The following is a 24,568-nucleotide window of genomic DNA, read 5'->3' as shown; positions in this document are numbered from 1 at the left end:
GTGACAGGAGGATAGTCTAAATGAGGTCCAGGTTCAGAAGAGCCAAGTGCCTTTAGGAGGAGTCATGCTTTCCAAAGAACTTCTGAACTTGAGGCTATATCTGTCAATCCAACCTTCCTTTGGGAGTGTAAGATGAGAATGGAGCTATGGAGTAGTGAAATGATAGGAATTCTGGTCATGTATACATAAAATGTTCTTTTCTTGAAAAGCTGCCCTTTGGAGGCAAAGCAATCTCCTCTTCAAGTACTGGTAAAGAGAATATCTGTTAAATCTATGTATAAACTGATATTTTTAAGGCTCGTTACAACTGAGATGCATGCCTGCTGTAGTTAGCCTTAAAATACTAAGCAGGGAAATATTTTCCCTTTGAAAGAGACTTTTGTAATTAAGAAACGTCTACTTTATCCTTGTGAACTTGAAAAGGTTGAAAGCCAGTTTGACAATAATTTGATCTAGATGTGTAGTTTGCATGATTTAAGAAGGAAGATGTGCATTCATAAATTGTTCTCAGGCTGAGGTGAACATTTCTCATTCCAGTTGGGCTGAAAAAATGGATATACTGACCAGCAAATCAGCCTCCGATCCAGAAGGGTATCTGGCACACCCTGTAAATGCATATAAGCTTGTGAAGCGTTTGAATACTGACTGGCTGGAATTGGAAAACCTGGTTCTTCAGGATACAACAAATGGTAAGGAGTTACAGGGGACTGCTGTCAGGAGGCAGCCTTGTGTTCTGGAAAGCCACAAGCTTGGCTTAAATATTACTGCCAAGTTTGTTTAAAAAACAACGAAAGGACTTGCCTTGTGTGTACAGATTACCCAAGTGAGTGAAACTTGCAACTGAAACACATCTCTGTCAAGGCTCAAAAACTGTTTTATTTGTGGGGAAAAAGGGAGAATGGGATATGCTTAAAGCTGTGGTGGCAACTGTTGAGTATTATGTTCTCTGTATATAAACTGCTACCTCTGCTTTCCCAGTCTGTTCCTTCTCTTGATGATCACTGGTTTTTGACCATGTTGATCAGAGAACGAGATTAAGAATCAAAATGAGTCCCATATTGAACTGGTGGAAAAATTTGTATCAGCCCCAGCATTAGAGTTGGCAGATGCTGTTGTCAGTCTGTCAAAACGAGGATAATATATGGTTGCTATCATTAAACCTGTCCTTCTAAATCAAATGCTTCCCGTACTAATCCTTGGGTTTGCATCATATTGTCAAGTGTCTGCCTGAATTTGCTTGCATACCTTTTAATTTGCTTGCATGCCTTTTTTTTTTCCCTTAAGTGGAGGTTTATTTTTACTGGACTCCTGGGAAGTGAGGGAGAGGTGGTTATGTTTTTCAGGCAGAACACCGCATGTTTTCCCTTTCTACTCTGCATATGCTAAAGTTTAGGTACTTGGAAGTTTTTTCCAGACAAGGCTTTTATTGCCTTTTGGAATAGTCATCCTAAATGGAAATAAAATACTCAAGTCTATTAAATACATCTGTCACTAGTTCTTTTTCAAAAGGCTTCCTTTTCCAGTTTGGCTTGCTATATGACTGGAAATGGTTGGGCTGTTTTATTCAGTTGATGGCTTCCTCTTCTGCCCAACCAACCTGCTGTGTAACCCTGATATGTTTACTCAGTGCATCTAATTTTATTTCTGGATATCACCTGGTTTTACTTGTCAGATTTAAGTCTCTTCACTGCATAAGGCCCTACCCTAGTGAGGGAATCCTGGATCAGGGTCTCTGTCCCTGGAACTGAGACTTGAAAAGCTCTTATGGCTTTAGAGGTTTGAATATAGATTTGGAGGTCATTGACCAGTACTACAATCTAAAATCAGTTGTCTCTGTGGATATTGCAGGACATCTGATGAAAGCTATTAAGTTTTCATGTCAAAAAGAGACATTACAGGAAAATGAAGATCATTAGATTCACATTGTACATCAGTAATTGTGTGGCACAAGAAAACTGAGTTTAGTTATTTATCCTTTTTTTTGCTCATGAGCCATATTTCTTAAAAAGGGACAAAAAGCAAAGTGTTTATTACTTTTGAGCCTAATAAGAGGCTTTAAATCTGGATTATTTGAAACTCAATTCTAAAGACAGAGCAGATATTTCCTCTTCTATGTTAATCTTGTACTGATATTTATTCAAGCTCTGGAAGTAACATCTTTCCCTTTTACTGCAAAGGCTTTATTGCAAATCTTACAATCCAGCGTCAATTTTTTCCAACTGAAGAAGATGAGACTGGAGCAGCGAAGGCACTGATGCGCCTGCAGGATACCTATAAGCTGGATCCTGAAACCCTCTCTCGAGGGAACTTGCCAGGTAAGTGCACCAAGGTCTCCTCAGCTTTAACAGGAAGGAAGTGATAACATCCTCAAACTCTCTCCAAAAGTCCTTTATGAAATGAAGATCAATGGGTTTTGCCACAGAGATGTTTTAGAAAATTTAGCGAGATACTGGGATGTCTAATTATTAGCTGAGTCATGATGAATGTTTGTTGCTGCTGCTTGAGACACCTACTGAAACAGGTTATGGTGGCTACCAACATGCTGTTTACAAACTAAATAGGCTTCACTGGTGTGTGGGTAGATAAGCTGACACAATGTTTTTAGTTATTATAAGTGTTAATAACCATTAATAATTAACTAAATTTTAAGTCTTATCTGCGCAGCGGAGCAAGTGGAAATCAGTGCAGTTGCACTCAACTGTACACCCAGTTTGTTTAAATAAACATTAGCTTGCTTATGTGCAAATGCAGATTTCCAGTAAAGAGAAACAAGCTGGCTGTGCATGTAGTCAGGCTTCTCTGATCATCTAACAGTGTTAATCTGTAGGTTAGGTTGAAATCTGTTAAGATGTTAGTCTGCTCTTCCATTGTCTACAGCAGAAAAAACAATATCTTACCACTGTAACTGCTGTTAATTTTATTCTAATTAATTCCTTTGGAAACAAAGAGAAGTTTAAGATAGAGCTTACTCTAATTCTGATGGTGATCATTTCAGTACTGAACCTAAAGTATTGTCAAAGCATTGTTTCTTAGAAACATTTTTGGATAATAAGTGTGTATTTACAGATACCTCTCAATGTATTAAGAAAAAGGTGCTTCTGTGTGGATTGCTGAAAGCTATCTTTTTGTTTTTAGGAACAAAATATCGCTCCTCCCTGACAGTTGGTGACTGCTTTGGCATGGGGAAGACAGCCTACAATGATGGGGACTATTATCACACTGTGCTCTGGATGGAGCAGGCCTTAAAGCAGCACGATGAGGGGGAGGATACAACAGTCAGCAAAGTAGAGATCCTAGATTATCTCAGCTACGCTGTTTTCCAGTTTGGGGATTTGCACAGAGCCATGGAGCTCACCAGACGGCTGATATCCCTCGGTAAGAACAAAGACCATGTTATTTTAGCTGGGGAGAGTTGCCAGCAGCAGAACTGAGAACAGTCATGGTCCATTCCATGAGCTGACTGGAAAGGATATCCTGACAGATGACTTACAATAAATGTGGGTCCTGGAAAAAAGTCTGTTTATATATGAAGTATCTCTAACAAGCTGTCTTCTGGTCCATGCTGTTGTTACCCAAGGCCCCAATGTATCTGACTGCACTCACTACTTGTGTGCTTTGCTGCAGTGTACTGAGGTACTGTGTTTGGCAGTGGTAAAAAGCCTTGCTTGTCTCAAGTGGAGATCAAGGCTACCACAGACTTAGGCAGTGCTGCACCTTCTGTGAAGTCCTACTAACTTTACATATTCCTTAGTGCAGGTACTCTTGGATATTGGAAGAGTACTTTGCCTGAGATCTTACAGTATTTATTTCTGAATATTCAGAACAAATTTTCTTGGAACTTTTTATTTCTGAACTGTTTCTAGCTTTCCCTTGAGTAAGCAAATAAGCATTGCTTCCTATCCATCTTTGCCTGCTTCCTGTCCTCCTCATTTAGAGCTAACATTTACTGTGTTAGGTATTTCATGTTTTTTTAATGAGCTGTGGTTCTTAGTTTAGATATTAGCAGCATCCTGAGAGTGGATAGGTTCAATAGGAAACCTTCCTATTGAAAACTATGTATTAATCTAATTTCCACAGACACTAGAACTCTTAAACTAAAATTTACAAGAATATGAGTATGTATTGAACCGAGCTCCCTCTGCAGTGGGGCTTAGCACTGATAGCAGAATGTAAATCCTTATCAGCAGCAAACAGTGGAACACACTTGGTAGTCCCCTCTGGAAGCAGCAGCTTCGTCTGCTCTGGGCTCAACTTCCCTATCTGGCCACTATTGCCCTGTGCTCTAAAGAGTGGTGACTGCAGTGAGCATTGGGGTTGGTTCCATGAGATAAACACAGTGAAGTTGGGAAGGCCACAAGGAAAAGAATCTGTTCTAGGTGGTAGTATCCAGAAACACAGGTGAACAAGGAATTGTTCCTTCTTAGTTATCTGGGGTAAAGGTCTATTGATGATGTTTAATGATTCATACCAACATCATTAATAAATCACTAATATGTCCAAAGATGTTAGTGATCCAGACTCCCTCCCATATAAACCTGTTAGAGCTACAGATGGATGCTGTAGGTGGGCTTAAAGTAGTAACACACACTTCAGAGCTTCCCAGCCTGAGAGGAACCTTTGGGACTGAAGACTGTGGCTGGATTCTATCACAGTCCTTGGTTAAAGTGTGCTTGTGCGGTGTGGGTGATGAGCATGGTGGAGAGGACAGGTGCAGCAAGTAGGGTACCTTGGTCTCTGCTCATGAGCTCTATGATCTGCTTATCTTGGGTAGAACTGGTCAGAAAAGGTGAGAGAAAAAGGAATGTGAAGAAAAAAAGCTTCTATTCTTTTTCTTGGAATACAAGCTTTGTGATGGGTTCTTCTAGAAAGGATTCTTTTGTATCCTGTGTGCACCTCTCCTTTGTGAAGACAGAAACTTCCCAGTATTGATTTTCAGTGCAGACTGAAGCCAATGCCTTTGTTTGCCTGATAATGCTTTAGGAAGGGAGGAATTGTTGCTGTCTTGATACAGGGACTTGTTTGTGCTAACAGTTCCTGAGTTTGGAAAAATCACTGTTTCTCTCTGGTTTTCTCCCAATGAAGACAGCACTCATGAGAGAGCAGGCAGTAATCTGCGCTACTTTGAGAAGCTGCTGGAGAAGGAGAGGAAGGAGAAGGAGAAAGAAAAGTCAATAAACAACTCTGTGACAACCACAGAAGCCATGGTGCAAAGTGGAGCCTATGAGAGACCTCTTGACTACTTGCCAGAGCGTGATATCTATGAGGCCCTTTGCAGAGGTGAAGGGGTGAAAATGGTAAGAGATAAGAATTTCCTGACTGTGCTGCCTTTGCATAGAGGTGGTCAAGCTTGGTGGGACATGGTGTGTTTGTCCTTCTGTGAAGCTGTTTTTGAATTTGGTTCTGTCCAGGCCAAGATTTGTACCTTATATCTTGGCTTCTCAATCTTCAGCTGTTACTCACAAACAGCTCTTAGCTGTACCTCTTAAAGGTTGTTGAAAATTGATTCTCCTCAGTTTGTCTACTCAGCTTTTTCAAAGTCAGCTGTAGAGATACACAAGGAGGCTTTTTCCCCAAGAGCTGATTATGCTTTACCACACTTAGGGAATCATGTTATTCCTTCCCTTTTGCATCTTAGGCATGTTCTTCTGGAGTGACTATTTTGATCAAGTGATTTCCAGTACTTCTCAACAAACATGGCTTCAGTTCTTAGTCCAGGGAAAAGAACCAGTTTATTTCATCTGCATAGTCTTAATTATAAGAACCAGGCTTTTTTTCACAGCTGACTGCTTGTGCACTTCTTAATCTGTAACCTATTGTGATTTAATTCCCCTAAAGGTCAGTGTTTCAGATGCTGCTCAGTGGAATTTGGAACAGGGTATCTTGGTTTTAATTGCAGTAAATTGTAGAATCACTCTTGTTTACGTATGTGGAATGAAGCTCATCTTGTCTTGCCTGTTCGAAGGTCAAGAAAAGTGTTTGAGCAAACAATGCTTTGTTTGGCATTTTGTTTCAGACACCTCGAAGACAAAAAAGGCTGTTTTGTAGGTACCATGATGGAAACAGAAACCCTCATCTGCTCATAGCTCCCTTTAAGGAAGAAGATGAATGGGACAGCCCTCATATTGTGCGATACTATGATGTCATGTCTGATGAAGAAATTGAGAAAATTAAACATCTAGCTAAGCCAAGGGTAAGTTTCCCTTTTCCCATCTCACTAACTCCATGCTTCAATCTTTATTAGCAAGGACTAGGCAAAGGATTTGAAAGGCCTGGTTTCATACTATAGATTATACACTGCAGCTGTGAGCCTAAAGGTTTCAAAACTGCCTGGTGATGTAGGACCATAAAGCCCAGGCTCCCAAAGGTATTTATGCATTATTGCACTTAATTATGCAAAGTTCTCAGTAAATGGCTTAGAAAGCTTTTAAGAAATTAGAGACTATATTTGAAAAGGTAAATGGCTGACTTAAAATGATAGGAGTAGGTGTGCAATATGCCTTAAGTCTGCCTTTTGAACTGGAGCCAAACATAAATGAAATTTGAAAAGCCCAAATGTCAACAGAAGTGGAAAGAAAAAAAAAGTTGTGCTAGAATAATACCTAGAGGTTTGGGGTTTTGGTGGTTGGTTTTGTTGGTTTGTTTTTTTTTTTTTTTAAATTTTGGTTTTTTTGTTTTGTTTGCTTGTGTATCCTGGAATCTACTGCTCCTATTATAAACCACATGTGTTCCCTGTTACTCAAGGTATGAGTTCTGGTGACTCTGCACACAATAAAAAAAGCAGCTACCTCATGCAGAGCTAGTAATTATCTGGTTTTCTGGAGGTGGAATTTCCTGCCTAACTGTCACCTTTCTGGCAAAAAGTAGCATGGCAGTGTGATAGTAGTAGATGCCACCTTAGTTTTTCTGTGATGTCTGAGCAGAATGTAAAGCTGAACAAATCTTTGCTTATAGAGTGGTTCATTTTAGCACTCTTCAGGCTACTGCTATGAAATATGGTACTAAAATTCCAGTGAAGACTTACCCTTCTGTGAGTGTTTCTGAATGTAAGCATAAATAGTTAGAAACAGACTGAGAAACTGATGCTTCCCAAGAACATTTAATAATTTGGGATGTTTGTGAAGCTGGACTTCTGTGACTACCAGCCAGCTATGGAAATGTTGGCTGAACACTCCTGTCTCAGTGAGGACTCTCACCTCCATAAATGGAGAACTTTTCCTATTACATCATAGTAGAAAACTTCAAGAGCTTCAGATAAAATGGAAGCATTCACATAGAGCATATCACTTAATCTATTTTATCAAATAAAGCACTATCTAAAGACAGCTGGTTTTTTTGGCTTTTCCTTTTTGTTCAAAGTTTTATGGAAAGTCTTAGTTCTTGGTCTCTGAATTTTGTGTATATTACTAATGTTAGAGGAATTTTTCATGTAATCTATGTAGTCAGTCCCTAGAAGAGTAGATAAATATTACAGCCTTAAGATTCAGATGAAAATTGTCAATTTAAAAAAGCAGCCATTTTCTTATGAGTTATTTTTTCTAAGCCTATGTATAGCTCAGCTGCAGGAATAACTTTAAATTCTGCAGTATTACTGAAAGAATGGAAAATGCAAATCCTGTGATGACATGGTCCTTAATAAATACAGCTTAATTTTAGCCAAGAAATTTTAGGTAGTAATCATGGAAGCTTTCAGACAGAACTGTGAAGTGTTATTTTATTTTAGGCTCAGAAAGATGAGCACTTTCTTTATTATAAAATGCATTTGCAAGAAATTTTTACTTTTGAGTCCAAGTACTTCAACATTTTCTGCAGTTTACACTTGCCAATACTTTTTGTAGAGAAAGAACATCTATATGGGATTGGGACTAGCTGCAATTGAGTTGCTTTTTATGCTTGTTTTGCAAAGTGCAATCACTGTTACTCCACTTCCAAAAAGTTAGATCCAGATTTTCAGGCAACCCATCAGAACTGGCTGGGGTGGGTCAAGAAGATTCTTAGCTCTATTGATGTGGATAGCATTGAGGCAGGTCTGCCATTAAAGTATGAGAACCATGTTCCCAAAATTCTTAATGTTATGTGCAAGTCAGGAATGTCTGAACAGGCAAGAATATGGCATGAAGTGGGGAGCCATGAATATCTAAGCTCATGCTGCAGAGTTTCAGCAGTGCAGAATTTCAGAAGGAAATAGCAGTGCAAAACTAGATAGACTCTGAAACAGTCAGTGAAGCTTCTGACCAATGAAGGGTGTTATGATGATTTTTCAAAGCGAATGCCTCTTAAAAGGCTGATTTCTCCACCCTGAGAGAGGAAGCCTTACGTTTATCAGTTGCTTATACCAACTGAGATGTAGATTGTGTGTCTTAAATGAAGAAACCTGCCTACCAGAGCAGATAGGGAAAAATATCAAGGCAGTCAGGCTTTTTTGAGTTCTGATTTATTTAGATCATATGCTAGGTGCAGAAATCAAGCAAGCATATACAAGCTTGAAAATGGCAGCAGAATGAAAAGTTTGGGAAGCAAAATATATATCCCTAAAGCTATGCTTCACTGTACCAGTGAAGAACAATATTCAGTCAGCCTGGCTCTTCTGTTATGATTTATACAGGAGAAATCTGGAACGAAATAATAGTGAGTCAGAATTACAGCAACAGCTCTGCCAAGAACTCTTGTATAGGGACAACACAGCTGACATGGATTGTAAAGCTGGCTGGAGACTTATTTGAGGAAAACAAAGGAAATAATGACACTGTGCTCTGAAGAAATGCAAGTAAAAAGGCTTTCTATGACATATAATTAAGTGGAAGAAAAGAGGTATGATTTAGAGCGTGTGCGGTTGGCAGGAGTTAAATTTAAATGTGGTCCGAGCTTATAGTCAAAGAAAGGAGTGTCCCAATTCTTGTTCTCAGCTGCAAGAATGAAACCAAAGTGACCAAAGTACTGTTAGCAGTCATCTGTCCCTCTGACACCACAGCAAACTTTATCAGTTTTGCCAAGTTCCATTTTTTTTTTTTCCTACAGATCTGGTGAAATGGCCTAAATGTGATGATACTGTTTAAAATGTGTAGGTGTGCTGTGCTTTTGCAGAGTTACCTTCATCATGTAATAACATCTCAAACTGTCTCAGAACTAGATGTTCCAGACATCTTTCAGCTGGAAAATTTGAGCATGGGAATGTTGAGAGCTGTCCTCAGGAGTTTTCTGCCACTGGGGATTTGCTTGCCCCATAACTTGTAACTCATTCTGTAAAAGTTTTCACTTGCTATTTTGCGTCTGAGAATGAGGTTGGGTTTTCAGTCCACATGAGGAGCAGGCTTATTCATGGACTACCCAGTGATTTTCTCTTTGCCAGGAACTTGGACTTCGTGTGTTGTTAACTTTTGTTGTTGTTCCCTCTCACTAATATTGACTCCAGCTGTTTAAAAAAAGTGCCTTCAAAACCTGTTCACCAAGCAACTTACGGATTTAATCAATATCATGGCTTGTGCGGTCAATCAGACTCTTTTTCCAGGATCAAATGCAGGTGATGAATTGTACTTGTGTTTCTGCAGTTGTTGTTTTAACATGAAATCAGATTATATTCTAGGTTGAAGCTCTTTCATCCAATGAGATATTGAAGTTGGACATATCAGGTGTTGATTTTGGTAAGATGCAAGAAATTTTCTATCCTGTAGCTGATGTGTTTCTTCCCCCTTGGGATTTTTTTTGGCACAGCTGGCACGAGCCACAGTACGTGATCCCAAAACCGGTGTCCTTACAGTGGCTAGCTACAGGGTATCAAAGAGGTAAGCAGAGAAGAAGGGTTTTAGCTTTAAGGTTTTTGTGCTTAACAGCTGTTATCTGCTACCTATTGTGTCTGAAAACTTGAACTGCTTTGCATGTCACCAAAGCTTTCCCCAACAAATGCATGGAAAATGGCTCTTTTAGCCATCTGACAAAGGGCAGAAGAATCCTTCTGCCTTGGGAAATGCGGTGTGGTGGTTGGTATTGTAAAATGATGTGTTTCTGTCCTTCCCTTAGCTCATGGTTGGAAGAAGATGATGATCCTGTTGTGGCCAAGGTGAATCAGCGAATGCAGCAGATCACAGGGTTAACAGTGAAAACAGCTGAGCTCTTGCAGGTTGGTGCACTGGGTTCATCCTGGTGGAATTAGCTGCTGGTTAGGTTGGTCTGGTGCAGATGGATGGTTTCCCTGTGTGTGCCAGGTGTAGAGAGGGTGGAGATATCGAAGAAATAGAAGATTAACTTCGTGCAGGAATCTGAGATTCACCTGTTTGTTCTGAAGGAAATGTCTGCTGCTTATTTTTCAAGTCCGCAAAAGCTGAATTTGTCCTAGTTCAACCTTTCTAAGACCCAAATATTTTTTTGTAGTCCTGCTATAGTCTCATATGAATTCTGGTCTCTGGATGGCTGTTGGGGAGAAGAGTGCCAGTAGTACAGCACTGCCAGAATAGCTGTACCTTAGCCCATTCACTGTTTCTTTTCCTCCATGCTCCTTCAATTCCTGTTCCAGAGCCTGATTGAAATACTGTTGATTACAGGCTATCCATAGAAACCAGGTAATTGTGTAGTGATCTGGGAGACACATTAAGTACAGCCTCAGAGTAACTAAAACATGTTATGTGATCGTAAAGTAAGTGAAGAGGTGCTTCTAAGTTAATTTTCTGTGATTCTGGAGAGGCATTTGTATATAACAGATCATTCACGAGTGGCACAGAATCCGGTCCTGTCCCCTAGGCTGGACCCACAGGGAGTTGCACACATTCATCTGCCTTCCCTTCAGAGGAAGGAAGCAACAGTGTGGTGAAACTATTACTGCTGTATGTTAAACAGGCTGTTGTAGTGATAAGTACAAACCCTCGAACTACGAAAGGGAAAAAGCACTCAAGCTGTTTCTCATCCGAGTACCTCAGTTCTGGCAATCTAAAAATAAATTAAGTGTACTATAGATAATAATCTTGCCACAAAGTGCTGTTTCTCAGAGCACGCTTTGGATTTCTGAGAGCAAGTGCTATTCTGCAGCAGTCACTTGCAGTTCAGTAGATATTTATGTGCTTCCTTCTTCCATGCTGTAGGTTGCCAACTATGGAATGGGAGGGCAGTACGAGCCACACTTTGATTTTTCTAGGGTAAGATCACACTTGCAATTATTTCTTAGTAGAGTGGGGAGGATGGAACAGTTTGGTCTGGGAGAACTTTTGAAACTGTTTTCTGTTAGAGCATTTAATATGTAGGCCTGTTGCATGGATGGATTATGAATTCTGAAAAGCCTTTGCACTGCCTTCTCTGATGCTGAAAGTTCAAGAGAATAATGAACTAATCTCCCTGCTTACCTTGGGGACCTTGATTCCTTGCACAGTACAGACTCATTAAAAGAGTCATGCAGCACTTGACTGTGCTCTTTCCATTGTTTTATTTGTAAACTGAGGTCTGCAAGCCCTGGGTTATGAGGGCTTTGTTCCATTAGGCTTCCGATTTCAGTAATGTTGTCCAAACCCTGCTTTGCTGTGTGCTCTAAAGCATTTTGCAGGAGCTGACTGAGGAGGAGATATCCTTCCACCTCCCTCCAGAAGAGTAAATGTTATGGAAATCCTGATGGGTTGTACAGCCCTTCTGGCAGACCCCTGAGAGTGGCTGCAGCGCTGGGGTCTGAAAAGGGTTCCCTGAGATGGTGTTGAGGGCAGTGCTCCAGCAGCAGGTGGATGTGCGGGTAGTGGTGCTGGGTCTTCATGAGGCACTAGAGGGCTCTGCCTGGCAAAGAACAGCTGTGGTTTGCTGTGAGTGGGGAGAAAAGAGCAGATTCTTAATAATGACCCTAAACAAATTCATGGATGTGCTAATCATACTGAAGAACTATGGTGACTGGTAACTTCAAATATAAAATCCATCTGATGCCTTGATTTCTGTGGTATTTCAGTGGAATCTGGCATAATTCAGATTGTCCCAGTGGTTTTACCTGGTAGGAGTGATTGCTGCAGCAGAGCACACAACCCAATAATTGAGTGCAGAATTGAAGCCACCCAACTTAGCACTGTTTAAAAAATAAAAAAAAAATCCAAGTTTCAACACTGTGGAAGCTTGTTATTAACTTTGTCCTGTTGTGAGAATTTTCCTCTTAAGTCTGCTTGGTTTCCTGAGTTGAGCAAATGCTCTTGAATTCTTTTCAAAGCCATTGAACTCAAGGACCTCAGGCATCAAATGTCCATCAGTGTGGACTTTACTTTTGGATTAGGAGCTGGAGCAGAGCTCCAAGTGGAACTTAACCTTGGCTGCAGTTTTCAGCTGAGGCAAGGCAGTTGCAGCAGTTGCCAGAGTTTTGGTCTGGTCCTGCAGGCTCTCTGTGCATCATAGAGTTTGTGTTGAAATAGAGATGCTGCTGTGTCTCCCCAGTTTCTGATCAGCCTTGGAGCTTTTTGTTCCCTTGCAGTTCTTAAATAGAGGCATTTCAGTAGCTGCCTATTATAACCTGGAGATTTTATTGGTTGTTCAAGTTAGATTTTTGCTATTGAAGTTCAGAAATTCATGGTTGGACATGGGTTTCACAGCAGTGGCAGTAACCAGGGAATTCCCTGTATCTCAGTGGTCTTATGTTGGCTTTTTTGGATTGGATTTGCATGTGCAAGTCTTGGGTTTTTTATGAACCCATTTCAGGAAAGACCACTTGTTTATTAAAATATGCTTCAAGCAGACTGAACTGCATCATCTTAGACATGGTGGCTGTGGTTTTCCTTGCTGTTTGTCTTTTTCGGTACTGATTTATTGTTTTCTTTAAATTTTGAACATTATTGCTTTTGTGTGAAAAAATGCACCTTGATGTCTCCTGACTGGAATGACTTCCTGACTATTAGCAATGTAAATAAATTTCTGATTTCATTTTACTGAAGGCAAGAAAGACACTGATATTTTAGATGTTCTTTCTGCTCCTACATGGCACCAGTGTGATCTCAGCTTCAACAAATGAAACTCATTGTTTATTACAGAGTAAAGACAATTTGATCTTTTTGATGTGGTCTTTAGTCCTAGACAGGCAACCACCTGAAACTACTCTATAGTTTTGTCTGCTGTCAAAACATGCATTTGCTCTTCTTATGACAATATTTCTTTGAGTTGCTACATTTACAAGAATCTGTGTTATCTAAAGCCCACTAAAGATTATTTTTTTGTATTCACCTCAGTTGTTGACTTTGGATCAGTGCCCAGAATAATGGCCTGTTGTTGACCTTACTTGGATAACATCTGTGGCACAGGCCCTGAAAGCATTGCTTCTCTTCTCCCTTCAGAATGTTTCAGTGCAACTTCTCATCGCATCCAAGTGCTCTGTGCATGCAGCTGTGCACCCTGGCTGCAGCTTGTGATGGCTTTAATGTTGCCCTGTATCAGTTGTCCCCTTTCTATTCCATCTCTTAAATTGGGCTTGAGGATCTCTGCTGAGCTGCACGTACGTAGCTCTAGTGAGAGCCTGTTTGGAACCCAGGTTAAAGTTGTTGTCTGTTGCAGCGACCCTTTGACAGCACACTCAAATCGGAAGGAAATAGGCTAGCGACGTTTCTTAACTATGTAAGTACCTCTCTGTGTCTACTGTCTGGGAGCTTGAAATTTGCAGTTATTCTCATTTAATTTTATAGAAAGATGAGCCAGATGCTTTCAAGCGGTTAGGGACTGGAAATCGTGTGGCCACTTTTTTAAACTATGTAAGTATGATGATCCTTTAGCAGCATCTTATTTACAGCTTGTGCAGTTGGTTATTTGTAGAGATTTCCTGGCATCTAGCAGTAGGGATTTCATTATTCTTTCAGCATCAGGTGCTGTCCCATCTGAATTGATAGAATTCTGGTGGTATGTAACCTCAGAGCAGAAAATTTGAATATAGTACCCATCTTCTCCTTTTGGCCACTCTACTATGGAATCTTTTACTTAATTGGATTCCATGGGGGAAGAGGAGAATTTGGCATGTTTCTCAAAGGGAAATACTTGGGGTACTCATATGGTATGCTGTTGGAGAACTTGACTATCAGCCACTTAATGTGAGACAGTCATATTTTTCCACCACTGTTTGACAGCTGTGGATGTTGTGGTCTGTCAGCCTCTTCCTCAGCTGTGTGGCAAAGCCAGAGTTGCTCAGCACAGCTGCTGCTTCAACAAACGGAGGGAGGCACAGCTGATAAACTTGGTGTAACTGGGTTACAAGTGCAGATTTGAAAGATTCATTAGTTGCATGCATTATACAGCCCACAGACCATGTACACTGGAATCCTAAACATTGCTGCCACTGGGAATAATGGCCTTGTTTTCACAGTAGTCTTCTGATGCTGTTTTATCTGTGAACCTATACTCATTATATCTTTAGGATCACCTCATCTTCTGTGTTTAAGATTTGAGTGATATAATTTAAATATTTTGTCACAGAATTTTAAATTTGATGGCTGACATCGTATTTTGAGAGTGAAATGCAGCTCAAAACAGAACCAGAAGCACTTTCAACTTGATATGGCGGGGAGGGAAATAATCTTCAAAACAAGAACTGGAGTAAGATGGGTAGCTGTGAAATATTCTGCTGCAAAGAGATTTTAATTTTAAATTGAGTTAAACTTTATGTTGTTTGCTTCTCAGAATTTTGGACAAGCCTTGATTTAGAAGGAGCAATACATACAATCTCTGCCAGTTGTACATGGTCAAAGGCAATTTGCCCTTGTTTGTCCCATGTAGAACACATAAAACATACATGTACCAACACCCTTACTAAAAACAGTTGGTTGTATGGCTAAGACAGATATTAGCTTGCAAGGCTGCATGCACATGCTTTCTAGTTGGAAGGGGCAAAAACCCGTGCACCTTTGGCATCTTAAGCCCTTTTATTGTAGGTACCAAGGAGGAGGACACCAGAGTGGTAATTAAATCTGCTTTAAACAGAAATCCAAGTTATAATAGGGATTCTGGGGACTTGGGGAGTGTATTAATAGTAGTTTTTAAATTTGGTGGGAGCTGGATCTGACTAATTTGTTTCTTTTCATTAGAATCTGACCCAAGGCTTACTGAATTCAGTGGAAAGATGTTATATTTTTAATGGGAGTGTTTCCAGGAACTTTGGTGGGTTTTGAGTCAAGTCTAGAATTTACAATAAATCCATTGTAAATTACTGATGAATTTAATAGGGTTAAATTCATTCCAGTGTGGAAGGGCAAAGCATAAAGATACATGGGGTTTTTTAGAGTCACATAGCTGTAGCTGTTGAAGCTTGAGCTGCCTAAAGCACTTGAAATTGCATAAGACTGCTGGTGAGCAGCATAGAAACAGTGCCGAAAGAAGCTTTCTAATAGTTTGTGTAGTTTTTGAAGTGGTTGACCAAGACGCATAAACTGAATTATGAAAATTAGTTCCAAAGGCATGGTTTCAGTTTGAGGAAATGTGGTTTAAGAGACGCTTGTTTTCCTAACTGGATCATAAAGTGGAATGAAATTCTTGAAACCAGCTTACTCTGAAGTCCTTTCTCTTGTTCTAGAGCATTAGCTTATTAACCTTATAGGTACTCAACTTCTAGTGGCTATTTGAAGTAGATGATGTATAATCCAGGCAATATATATCTAGTCATACATAATCTGGACAAAAGCCTTCAGTTGAAATAAAATTGTTCTACAGCAGGTACTGCTTCTTCTGCAGTTCGTGCTGGTTGAAGTGCACCCTCCTCATCAGTGCTGCTTGTAGAGGTGCAAGTCGAAATTTCAGGCCTTGGGACACTTTAGCTTGTGGGACTGTATAAAAAGCCTTGTAAATGGACAATTTGTGGACTTTGTTTTCTCAGATGAGCGATGTAGAAGCTGGAGGAGCGACAGTTTTCCCAGATTTTGGGGCAGCAATATGGCCCAAGAAGGTAAAGTCTGTTTATGTGTTTGGGTTTATTCCTTCTCTCTCCAGTTACTGTCTCTCCCTCTGCACAGTCCGTGTAAAAGTCAGCTGATGCGACAAGTGCACTTCATTGCAGTTATAGTGATCTTGCAGACTTGAGGGCATCTCCATTTGTTGGTATGTATGAAGTGAACAGTTTCTCTGTACAGCTGTTTTTAACAAAGTAAACTTGTGTTCAGTAGACTTCCTCTGTACTCTGAACATGACTGAGTTAGAACAGGACTAAGGGTTTTTTTCATGTGCTGTGTATGGTGACCTGTTAAAGTGCTTCCAGCTGCCTGCAGCTGAATCTGTAGGCATCCCCCTCCCCTTACTGTAACCTGCTTATATTGACTAGGTTCTGACTAATCCAGACCTGATCTCGCTTTTCAGGGAACAGCAGTGTTTTGGTACAATCTCTTCAGAAGTGGTGAGGGGGATTATAGAACAAGACATGCAGCTTGTCCAGTACTAGTAGGGTGTAAATGGGGTAAGTAATACTTTTTTAGGAACAAAACCTGAAGGAAGGTTCATGTATGTAAAGCTGGGGATATACTGACCTCTTATAAAAGCATTTAGTAACCTGGGTGTTGCCATTTCAACTACTGGAGTCATTTGGCTATAATGAAATTTCCTGCTATTGATCTCATGAAGTGTTAAGCAGCTGCATTGTTCAGCTATAGCTTTTCTAGTGAGTTTTTGTATCAATGGCAGCACAAAGTGTAAGACTATCACTGGGTTTGTGTAACGTATTGTCTCGGTTTTGAAAGACAGGTGTCTGCTAAGGAAGGCAGAAGCCCCCCTTGAAGTGGCAGATATAACCCCTTTTCCCTCTGAGTTATTATATTATGAAATCAAGGGCCTTTAGGCAAAGATGTGGGAAATAGGAATAACAGTTCTTTTATATATATATATATATATATATATGTGTATATATATATATATATATATGTGTGTGTGTGTGTGTGTATAACCAGTCAAACAAAACAACAATAACTATGGCAGTAACAGCAAACACAAACCCAGTCCCAGCCTTCTCGGCTGTCAGGCCCTTTCCCCTTGGGTGCAGTTCCGCTCGCAGCCGGCAGGAGCGCTGGCGGCTCCCGGTGAGCAGGGCAGGTGCGATGGTTCCCCCGCGGCTGCAGGGGGCGCTCCGGAGCGAGCTCGGGGAGCACGCGGCACCGGTGCTCCGGGGATCCCGGGAAGGGATGGAACAAAGGCTTCACAAACCCCTGGGCAGCCGATCCCGGACTCTCAGGAACGGCAGGCTGGAGCGGCAGGCACAAACACAAATCCCGGGTGGCAGACGAGATGTATCCAGATGGGAGAACCCCACGGAGGCCCACACAGGCAGGGAGAGCATGGCTACAACGCAGTGAAAGCTCGAAGCAGCAGCGGGGCAGGGCGGCCACAGCCCGGCCTCCAGCAGGGCAGGGAAAGCGGCTTTGGGATCCCGGCGTTGTTTCCAGCAGAAAAAGAAAAAAAAAAACGGCCAAGATGAGGAAACCGCAGCTCCTTTCTCTGCAGCTTCTCTCTCCGGACGCTCAGAGCGAACTGACCCCACACCCGGGTGTAGACAAAGGAGTAGCCAGGCCCGCCCCACCCCCCTTTTTGTCTTTCTTAAGTACAGCTATTTGTCCCCTAGCAACATGCCTATGGGAGAAAATTCCTTTAACAGGAAAAAAACTAAAACTAAACTAAAACCCCAACACGTATCAGCATCAGAATGACTTGAATTATCACTTGGGTAGAATCAGGTCTGTTCCTACAAAGATTTGTGCACAGTTCTAGCTGCAAAAGGATGAGAGCTCCTTGCAAGGTAAATGGGAGTCTCTGGGCACTAGGAATTTCTGCTTCCTGCTGAAACCTTCTCAAGCTTCATGTTACCTATTCCCGTACCTATATTCCCCCAGCCTCCAAGTTATTCCCCTGGAGTGCCAGAGCATGTTGACTGTCAGTGATACCAGCCCCAGAATACACTGCTCTGTTAGTGTTGCCTCCAGAACTGTGCATTGCAGAAGATGCTTTCTTTCCCAGGCTTTTGCATCTTTCTGTGTATTTTCCCTTGGGTGAGTAGAGAAGTATAAACATGGATCCCCAAACTGAGAGATTTTATGTAAAGTATCCATCCAGGTTGTGATGATACCCACACTGGGTACATGGTGATAACTAATTCCAGTTCCCTGTTTCCACAGTTTCAAACAAATGGTTTCACGAAAGAGGAAATGAATTCTTAAGACCTTGTGGGAGAACAGAGGTTGACTGAACTCCAGCCTGCTACAGACCTTTGTTTGTGTCTCCTTTTCTACTGTTGTTTGTTCCAGTTCATTTCTAAGAAATGATCCATCTTTTTCTCCAAGAGTCCTGGCACTTTACAACAAAAGAACAATAAAATATGTAACACCCATGAAAGAAAGCATTGTACACATCCTTGTGTTTTGGTTGCAGTTATTTCCATATTTCTCCTGCCTTCCTCCCTAAAGTCTTCCTCTCTAGTGGTGGTGCAAACAGTGCTGTGAGCAATTCTGTTTGTTTGGGTGCTTGGTCTTGTGCCTTTTGTACCTCAGAAGATTTAAATGTTAAATATTTCTTTGAACCAAAGTTGTTTTTTTTAAAAAGTTTTGTGTACATGTTGATTTTATTGTATTTCTATGGATCACAAGTTTTAAAGCAAAAATAAATGTTCTTTCCATAAAGTGATTATCTATTTGAAGTCCTTGATTGGTGCATCAGTGTTTGGTTTTAGGGAACAGTGGGCCTTTACTTTTTCCTCTGAGGGCCTGTTGCCTTGTTGCCCTTTTCCTGTAGAAAATACATCATGGTTTTGCATAGTGTTTTGTCTAAAACTCCAGTACACAAGACAGAACTGTTGCACCTTCTCCTGAAACTGGAAGGATGTAATTTGTGTATTGAAACTATAATGTGTCCTGGGAGCAGAGAGGCTGCACATTTTGTGCCAGTGGCAGCTGTGGTCTCAGTGCTTCACACTTATGAGAAGCCTTGTCCTGTGGTGTTAACTCTCCTTTTGTGGGGTGCTTTTTTTGACACAAGCAGTTAAAAAAATCTGAAGCCTTTCAAGAATGTTGGTAGCCTTGACAATCTCTGATTCTAAAAGCAGGTATCTGCTGATGAAACAGTGTTTTTCCCACAGGAGTACCTGAACTCAGCACATATGGAAATCAGTAGGATGTTCTGCAAGCGAATCTTAATCTCCTTTTGTAGACTGGAGGAGGGTTTTGTCATGCCCTTCAGACAGGCTGGCAATAATCCTGCCCTGTGATCCTCCTTTGCCCTTTTGCTCTATTAACATGTGAGTGTTGGCCCTAAGCCAACACATGGAGGACTGAAAGGAAGTCCCATTTCTGAATTATTTATGAAGAAATGAGAGTTAATTGCTGAAAAAAAGAGGCAAAAGTTATGGTGAAACAGTTAAATGTTTCAGAAGTGTAGGAACTTGGTGTTAGTAGCAGGCTGTGCAGGTGCATTGACTGGATCTTTCCCTGGCTGTGTGTCGTTTGGGCCTGACTTCATGGGACTATGGATGACTGCAGGTGAACTGAAAGCCAGAACTGGTAATGGCTGTACAACCAGAAGCTAGTGCTTAAAGACATGCTTGGGTGATAGTTAATGTACCAATGCATGGAACTGGCTTGAGAAAGTGAAAGAAACTTCAATTGCACTGAAACATCCGCTTGCAGTCAGGGTTGTCATATGACCAAGGCTGGTTTGCTTTGTGCTTCTGCATTGCCCTGCGTTGTGCAAAGACAGAGTGAGGTAAAGCTTGAAACAGGTTTTGGGCAGGGTTAGAAGCAATTCCCCTGCTGTCCTCTTAGGAGAGACTTGTGCAACAGAAGAGTTTTACATATTAGATATAATAAATGTCATCAATTTATTCTATCAGTATTAAAACAATGTGGCTCAGCAATGTATCTTCATGTGCTCTTGTATTTTATATGTGAAAAATTGATGAATTTGAGGGTTATTGCTTCATTTAGATGCAGCATGTACCTGTACTCACTAAAGCTTTAATTTTTCTGTTAAACATGCACAACTGATTGAAGAGAGAGGCCTTGCATTGTCCAGGCAGAGACTTGCTGAGCTTAAGTTGTTAATAATACTGAAATGAGAATCTAGACTGGTAACTAAGCTTTGTGTGAATACTTACAGCAGGTAGCTATAGGACCTGCAATATTTTTTTCCTAAAGGCTTTGAAGACCCAGCACAGCAGAGCTCAATAGCTGCTCTCTAATCTCCCAGTGCACTCCTTTGCTTGCCATGAATTTTGTGATTGCTGGCTGGCTGTTCAGAATATCTCACTATTGACCTCCAGTTTTCTTAGTAAAATGTCTCAACGTAACATAAACTTGGGAAATAAGGAGTTTTGCTTTGTAACAAAGTATTCAATGTATGACAGTCTTGCAGATGTGAAGAAGTGACCATGAGCCAAAGCCACAGCCTCTGGCTGGAACATTCTGGGTTTCAGGGGAAGGAAGAGGAGCCTACTTAGACTTTGTCAACGTGGTATGTTGACAGATAAAGTTCACATCAGGACTCTGGCCAGAAACTGCACATCCCATTTCTGAAATAGCACAGTTGGCTGGGAAATACCATTGTTAACTGTGTGTTATCATACTGAACTTCTGAAGATAATTTTAGTTGCTTGTTTTCTCTGGGAAAAATCCTATTCTGTCTTCTCAGTTGTCTTTGACCTTGCTCCCTGTCTCAGTTTTGAAAGACAGGTGTCTGCTAAGGAAGGCAGAAGCCCCCCTTGAAGTGGCAGATATAACCCCTTTTCCCTCTGAGTTACTATATTTTGAAATCAAGGGCCTTTAGGCAAAGATGTGGGAAATAGGAATAACAGTTCTTTACTGTATATATATATATATATATATATATATGTATATGTATATAACCAGTCAAACAAAACAACAACAACTATGGCAGTAACAGCAATCACAAACCCAGTCCCAGCCTTCTCGGCTGTCAGGCTATTTCCCCTTGGGTGCAGTTCCGCTCGCAGCCGGCAGGGGCGCTGGCGGCTCCCGGTGAGCAGGGCAGGTGCGATGGTTCCCCCGCGGCTGCAGGGGGCGCTCCGGAGCGAGCTCGGGGAGCACGCGGCACTGGTGCTCCGGGGATCCCGGGAAGGGATGGAACAAAGGCTTCACAAACCCCTGGGCAGCCGATCCCGGACTCTCAGGAACAGCAGGCTGGAACGGCAGGCTGGAACGGCAGGCGCAAACACAAATCCCGGGTGGCAGACGAGATGTATCCAGATGGGAGAACCCCCCAGAGGCCCACACAGGCAGGGAGAGCATGGCTACAACGCAGCGAAAGCTCGAAGCAGCAGCGGGGCAGGGCGGCCACAGCCCGGCCTCCAGCAGGGCAGGGAAAGCGGCTTTTTGGGGGTCCTGGTGTTGTTTCCAGCAGAAAGAAAGAACGGCCGGAAAAAAAAAAAAAAAAAAAAAAAAAGCAGCAGCTCCTTTCTTGGCAGCTTCTCTCTCCCAAAGCTGAGAGCAAACTGACCCCACACCCAGGTGTAGACAAAGGAGTAGCCAGGCCCGCCCCACTCCCCTTTTTGTCTTTCTTAAGTACAGCTATTTGTCCCCTAGTAACATGCATATAGGAGAAAATTCCTGTAACAGGAAACAACTAAAACTAAACTAAAACCCCAACACTCCCATCTAAAGTAGGAGGCAATGAGTGTGGATGCAGAATTGCTTGAATGCCAAGCTGCTTTTGGTGCTGTGTGCAGGATTTGCTTACTGCTAATCTGATCTGAAGAGTAATAGATAATAAATATAATAATTTGAGAGAAAAGAGCATATGTGGCTTTTTTTTTGTGAGATTCAGGAACCTCCCAAGCATATTTGTGTAGTCTGTTGCATTATACTCCCTATTCTGTCTCCTATCATTGTAGAAGATGAACAGAATATGGCAGTTAGCCTAAATTTAAGCCTGTGGGACAGTTCTTAGACCTAAAAGAAGTTTCAAATGCTGGAGCAAATCAGCCTTTCTGCATCTAGGTACACAGAGTTCCTGCCAGTATATTACTGGTAAGGGAAGTACTTAAGTCTTGTTGAGACTAAAATGGTTTTTCTCCTGACATCATGTATGCTCTTCTTTATTTCATAGGGTTTAAGTACTTAGCACAGATACTGACATACACTGCAAAGGCTGAATCTGGACCAGTGGCTACCAGTCACTTTGAAGTGCTTTGGATCTTTTCTGGCCACATCTGGTGGAATTAGCTGGAGATGAGGTTGTTACAATCCAGCTTAGACCCAGGAAAGCAAAGCAAGCTAAGTCTCTGAGCATAAACCAGAAAGAAGGTTCAAAATATTCCCAGAAATGAGAGTAAAACCAAACGTGGTTAGATGTTGTTGCTAAAAAATGGATGTATTTTATTTAATAGTAAAAGAGGCAAAGAGAAGGGAGGAGAAAAGGAAGAGAGAAAGAAATAGAAAAAAGAAGTGTGCGTGGGGGGTGGGGGAACAGGGAGAGGTGACAGGGGTTAGGTGGAAGCATATCACCCATCTGAGGATCCCAATGATGTCTTGTTGCTCCCCTCCATCTGGTCTGCTGGTGGTGATGGTCCCCCGTCACCGCTGTGGCCACGCCACTACATGCTGCCACACGCCATGCCACGCTGCCACACCACACGCCCAAGAGTACAGAACTCTGTGAATTAATGTATACTTTGGGCCAGGTGGGAACACCCACGTGTCTTTCTTGCAGGGGCTAGCTTGACACACTGTCCTTGCAGCACTGAGGGTCTGTTGCATCATCTCTGGTGCAGGGTCTGGGGACCCCTTTGAGGGGGGCCCCTGTGATGGGCCATGTCACCCCTTCTGCTGTGGATAAGCTTCCTCCCCCCTGGTGAGGACCTCTCAGCTGGGCTCCTCTGCACAGTTGGAGGATGGGCAGTCACTGCGCCTCTTATCAGAGGCGTTTCCAACACACACCCAAAGCCTCTCCTCCCTCCTGCCTTTTGGTGGAGAGTCTGTGCAAGCCTGGCAGCTGATAGCCCTGGGGCTGTGGTCCTCATCTTGGAGGTGTTAAGCTTGTGCTTTGTGAATGTTCCCAGCCCTGAGTTGTTACTTTATCTTATCTTCATCAGTGAGAGGTGTAAGGCCTCAGTCAGGGCCCCATTCAGGGTGCGGTAGTCTTCTCTGCAGCTTTTGGAATACAGTTTTAAAAGTCCTTTAAGAAAATGTTGAAGTCATAAAATATAATATTTCAGTCTCTGACAGAGGTCTGCAAAGTGCTGCCCTGTATGACAGATACTGGTGAAGGCAGACAGCATATGAGCTCTTATGGAAAGATGGTTTCTTATCTTGTGTAGCTTTTGTAGTCATAGGAAGAACAACCACACCCGGTCCATGCCAGTAATCCACATCCTGAATGCTGCTCAGGTGGATATATACTGTGTCACTGAGCAGTTGTGCAGCCGTCCAGCTGGGTTGGGAAATCACCCAAAATATTCATGTTCAGCTGAACAGACTCAGTGAAGTGCTTATCATCTTTTTACCTGCATTAGAAATTAATTCTCATTCCTGTTACAGTAGAACAGCATGTGAAAACCATCAGTCTAATCACCTTAGATGGAAAAACTGGCATCCAGGCTGAAATGTGTAGTGGGAGTGGTGAAAGGGTCTGGCTGGGATGGACATGGGAGGCTGTGTAAGCCCTGGCAGGGAGCAGGTGATGTGCTCTGCTTAGAGGGGGATCACATTTGTGCTATACAAGACAGTTCTGTACCTTGGCTGAGCTATGGACTCCCTAATGCAGGGAGAGGAAGGGTCCTTTTTCAGTGATGCTAAGTTGTATTTGAGAGGAGGGTGGTGCATGTGTGTGTGTAAAAGGCAGCCTAGGATATAGCTGTCCTCCAAGCCTCTTCTTTCTGTTATTCCTGCACCCTGAGATGGAGCTGGGCTGGCTCAGCGCAGCAGGTGACCTGTCATTAGAGCCAGGCAGTTCATGCCCAAAACTTACCTCTGCTTGGTAAGGATTTACCCAAAGACAGACTTTGCAAAGCCCTGGGAGAAGTGCCCCCCAGGTATTCTCTAGCTTTCAGAGATGGCTGTTGGCTTGAGCATACACATCAGGATCTTTCTTTTGAAATTCCTGACGAGGCCTTGAGAGAAAGTCAAGGATAAAACCAAACTGCTCACTTAATGTTAGGATCAGATGGGTCAAAACCCACTACATAGATGAAGAATTATTTTTCCTTGAAATCTCTTCTTCTCTTATGCTCTAAGGGCTCTCAGCTGCATCAGCAGCGTGAAGGGGAACTAGGGTTATGGTGCCCTGAGGTCTCGTGGCAGCACCTCACTGTGTGTGGGCAGTGTGACCCAGCAAGCTCTTTGCCATGGGGAAGGAGAGAAAGGAGGCTGGTTGCAGTTTAGGTTTCCAGCTGCTGGAGCAGGTGGGCAGTGGCAGCTGTGGGGATGTGACATGCAGGTGGGCAGCCCCATGGCTGCAGCTTGTGGCTCAGGTTAAACTCCTGCCCACGTGTTCTGCTGTGGATCTTTGTGCAGCCCAGCTACCAAAAGCAGCTGTGTAGCTGCTGTTTGTTGACTAAGGAGAATAAGGATTAAGCTGTTTGGCAGTGTGTAGTTTTGTGCTAGAAATATACTTTATCAGGTGTTTTGCATCAAGATTTGGGTCAGAAATAGCAGACCTCGTGTTCTGA

General features: G+C 42.1%; 1 protein-coding gene across 6 annotated transcripts in view; it reads left to right on the top strand.

The window, feature by feature from the left end:
- The window catches only part of P4HA2 (prolyl 4-hydroxylase subunit alpha 2), a 28,150-nt gene extending 9,574 nt beyond the window's left edge, over nt 1–18,576 (top strand). For 2 of the 6 annotated variants that reach the window (XM_032124934.1, XM_032124935.1), the window contains 12 exons: nt 538–689; nt 2,178–2,315; nt 3,136–3,375; nt 5,083–5,294; nt 6,014–6,190; nt 9,709–9,779; nt 10,015–10,114; nt 11,070–11,123; nt 13,620–13,685; nt 15,794–15,862; nt 16,270–16,366; nt 18,072–18,576. In XM_032124934.1, the coding sequence (XP_031980825.1) occupies nt 538–689; nt 2,178–2,315; nt 3,136–3,375; nt 5,083–5,294; nt 6,014–6,190; nt 9,709–9,779; nt 10,015–10,114; nt 11,070–11,123; nt 13,620–13,685; nt 15,794–15,862; nt 16,270–16,366; nt 18,072–18,142 (1,447 nt within the window). In that variant the 3' untranslated portion in view covers nt 18,143–18,576. Of the gene's footprint in view, nt 1–537; nt 690–2,177; nt 2,316–3,135; nt 3,376–5,082; nt 5,295–6,013; nt 6,191–9,708; nt 9,780–10,014; nt 10,115–11,069; nt 11,124–13,491; nt 13,552–13,619; nt 13,686–15,793; nt 15,863–16,269; nt 16,367–18,071 lie in introns of all 6 variants that reach the window. The other 4 variants (XM_032124939.1, XM_032124936.1, XM_032124937.1 and 1 more) reach the window with 4 other exon arrangements.
- The last annotated feature ends 5,992 nt before the right edge of the window (nt 18,577–24,568 follow it).

This window comes from Corvus moneduloides, chromosome 15, assembly GCF_009650955.1.
Source record: "Corvus moneduloides isolate bCorMon1 chromosome 15, bCorMon1.pri, whole genome shotgun sequence".
Lineage (NCBI taxonomy): Eukaryota > Metazoa > Chordata > Aves > Passeriformes > Corvidae > Corvus > Corvus moneduloides.
The sequence above is the reverse complement of the archived record's forward strand: the minus strand, read 5'-3'. Positions and strand labels throughout refer to the sequence as shown.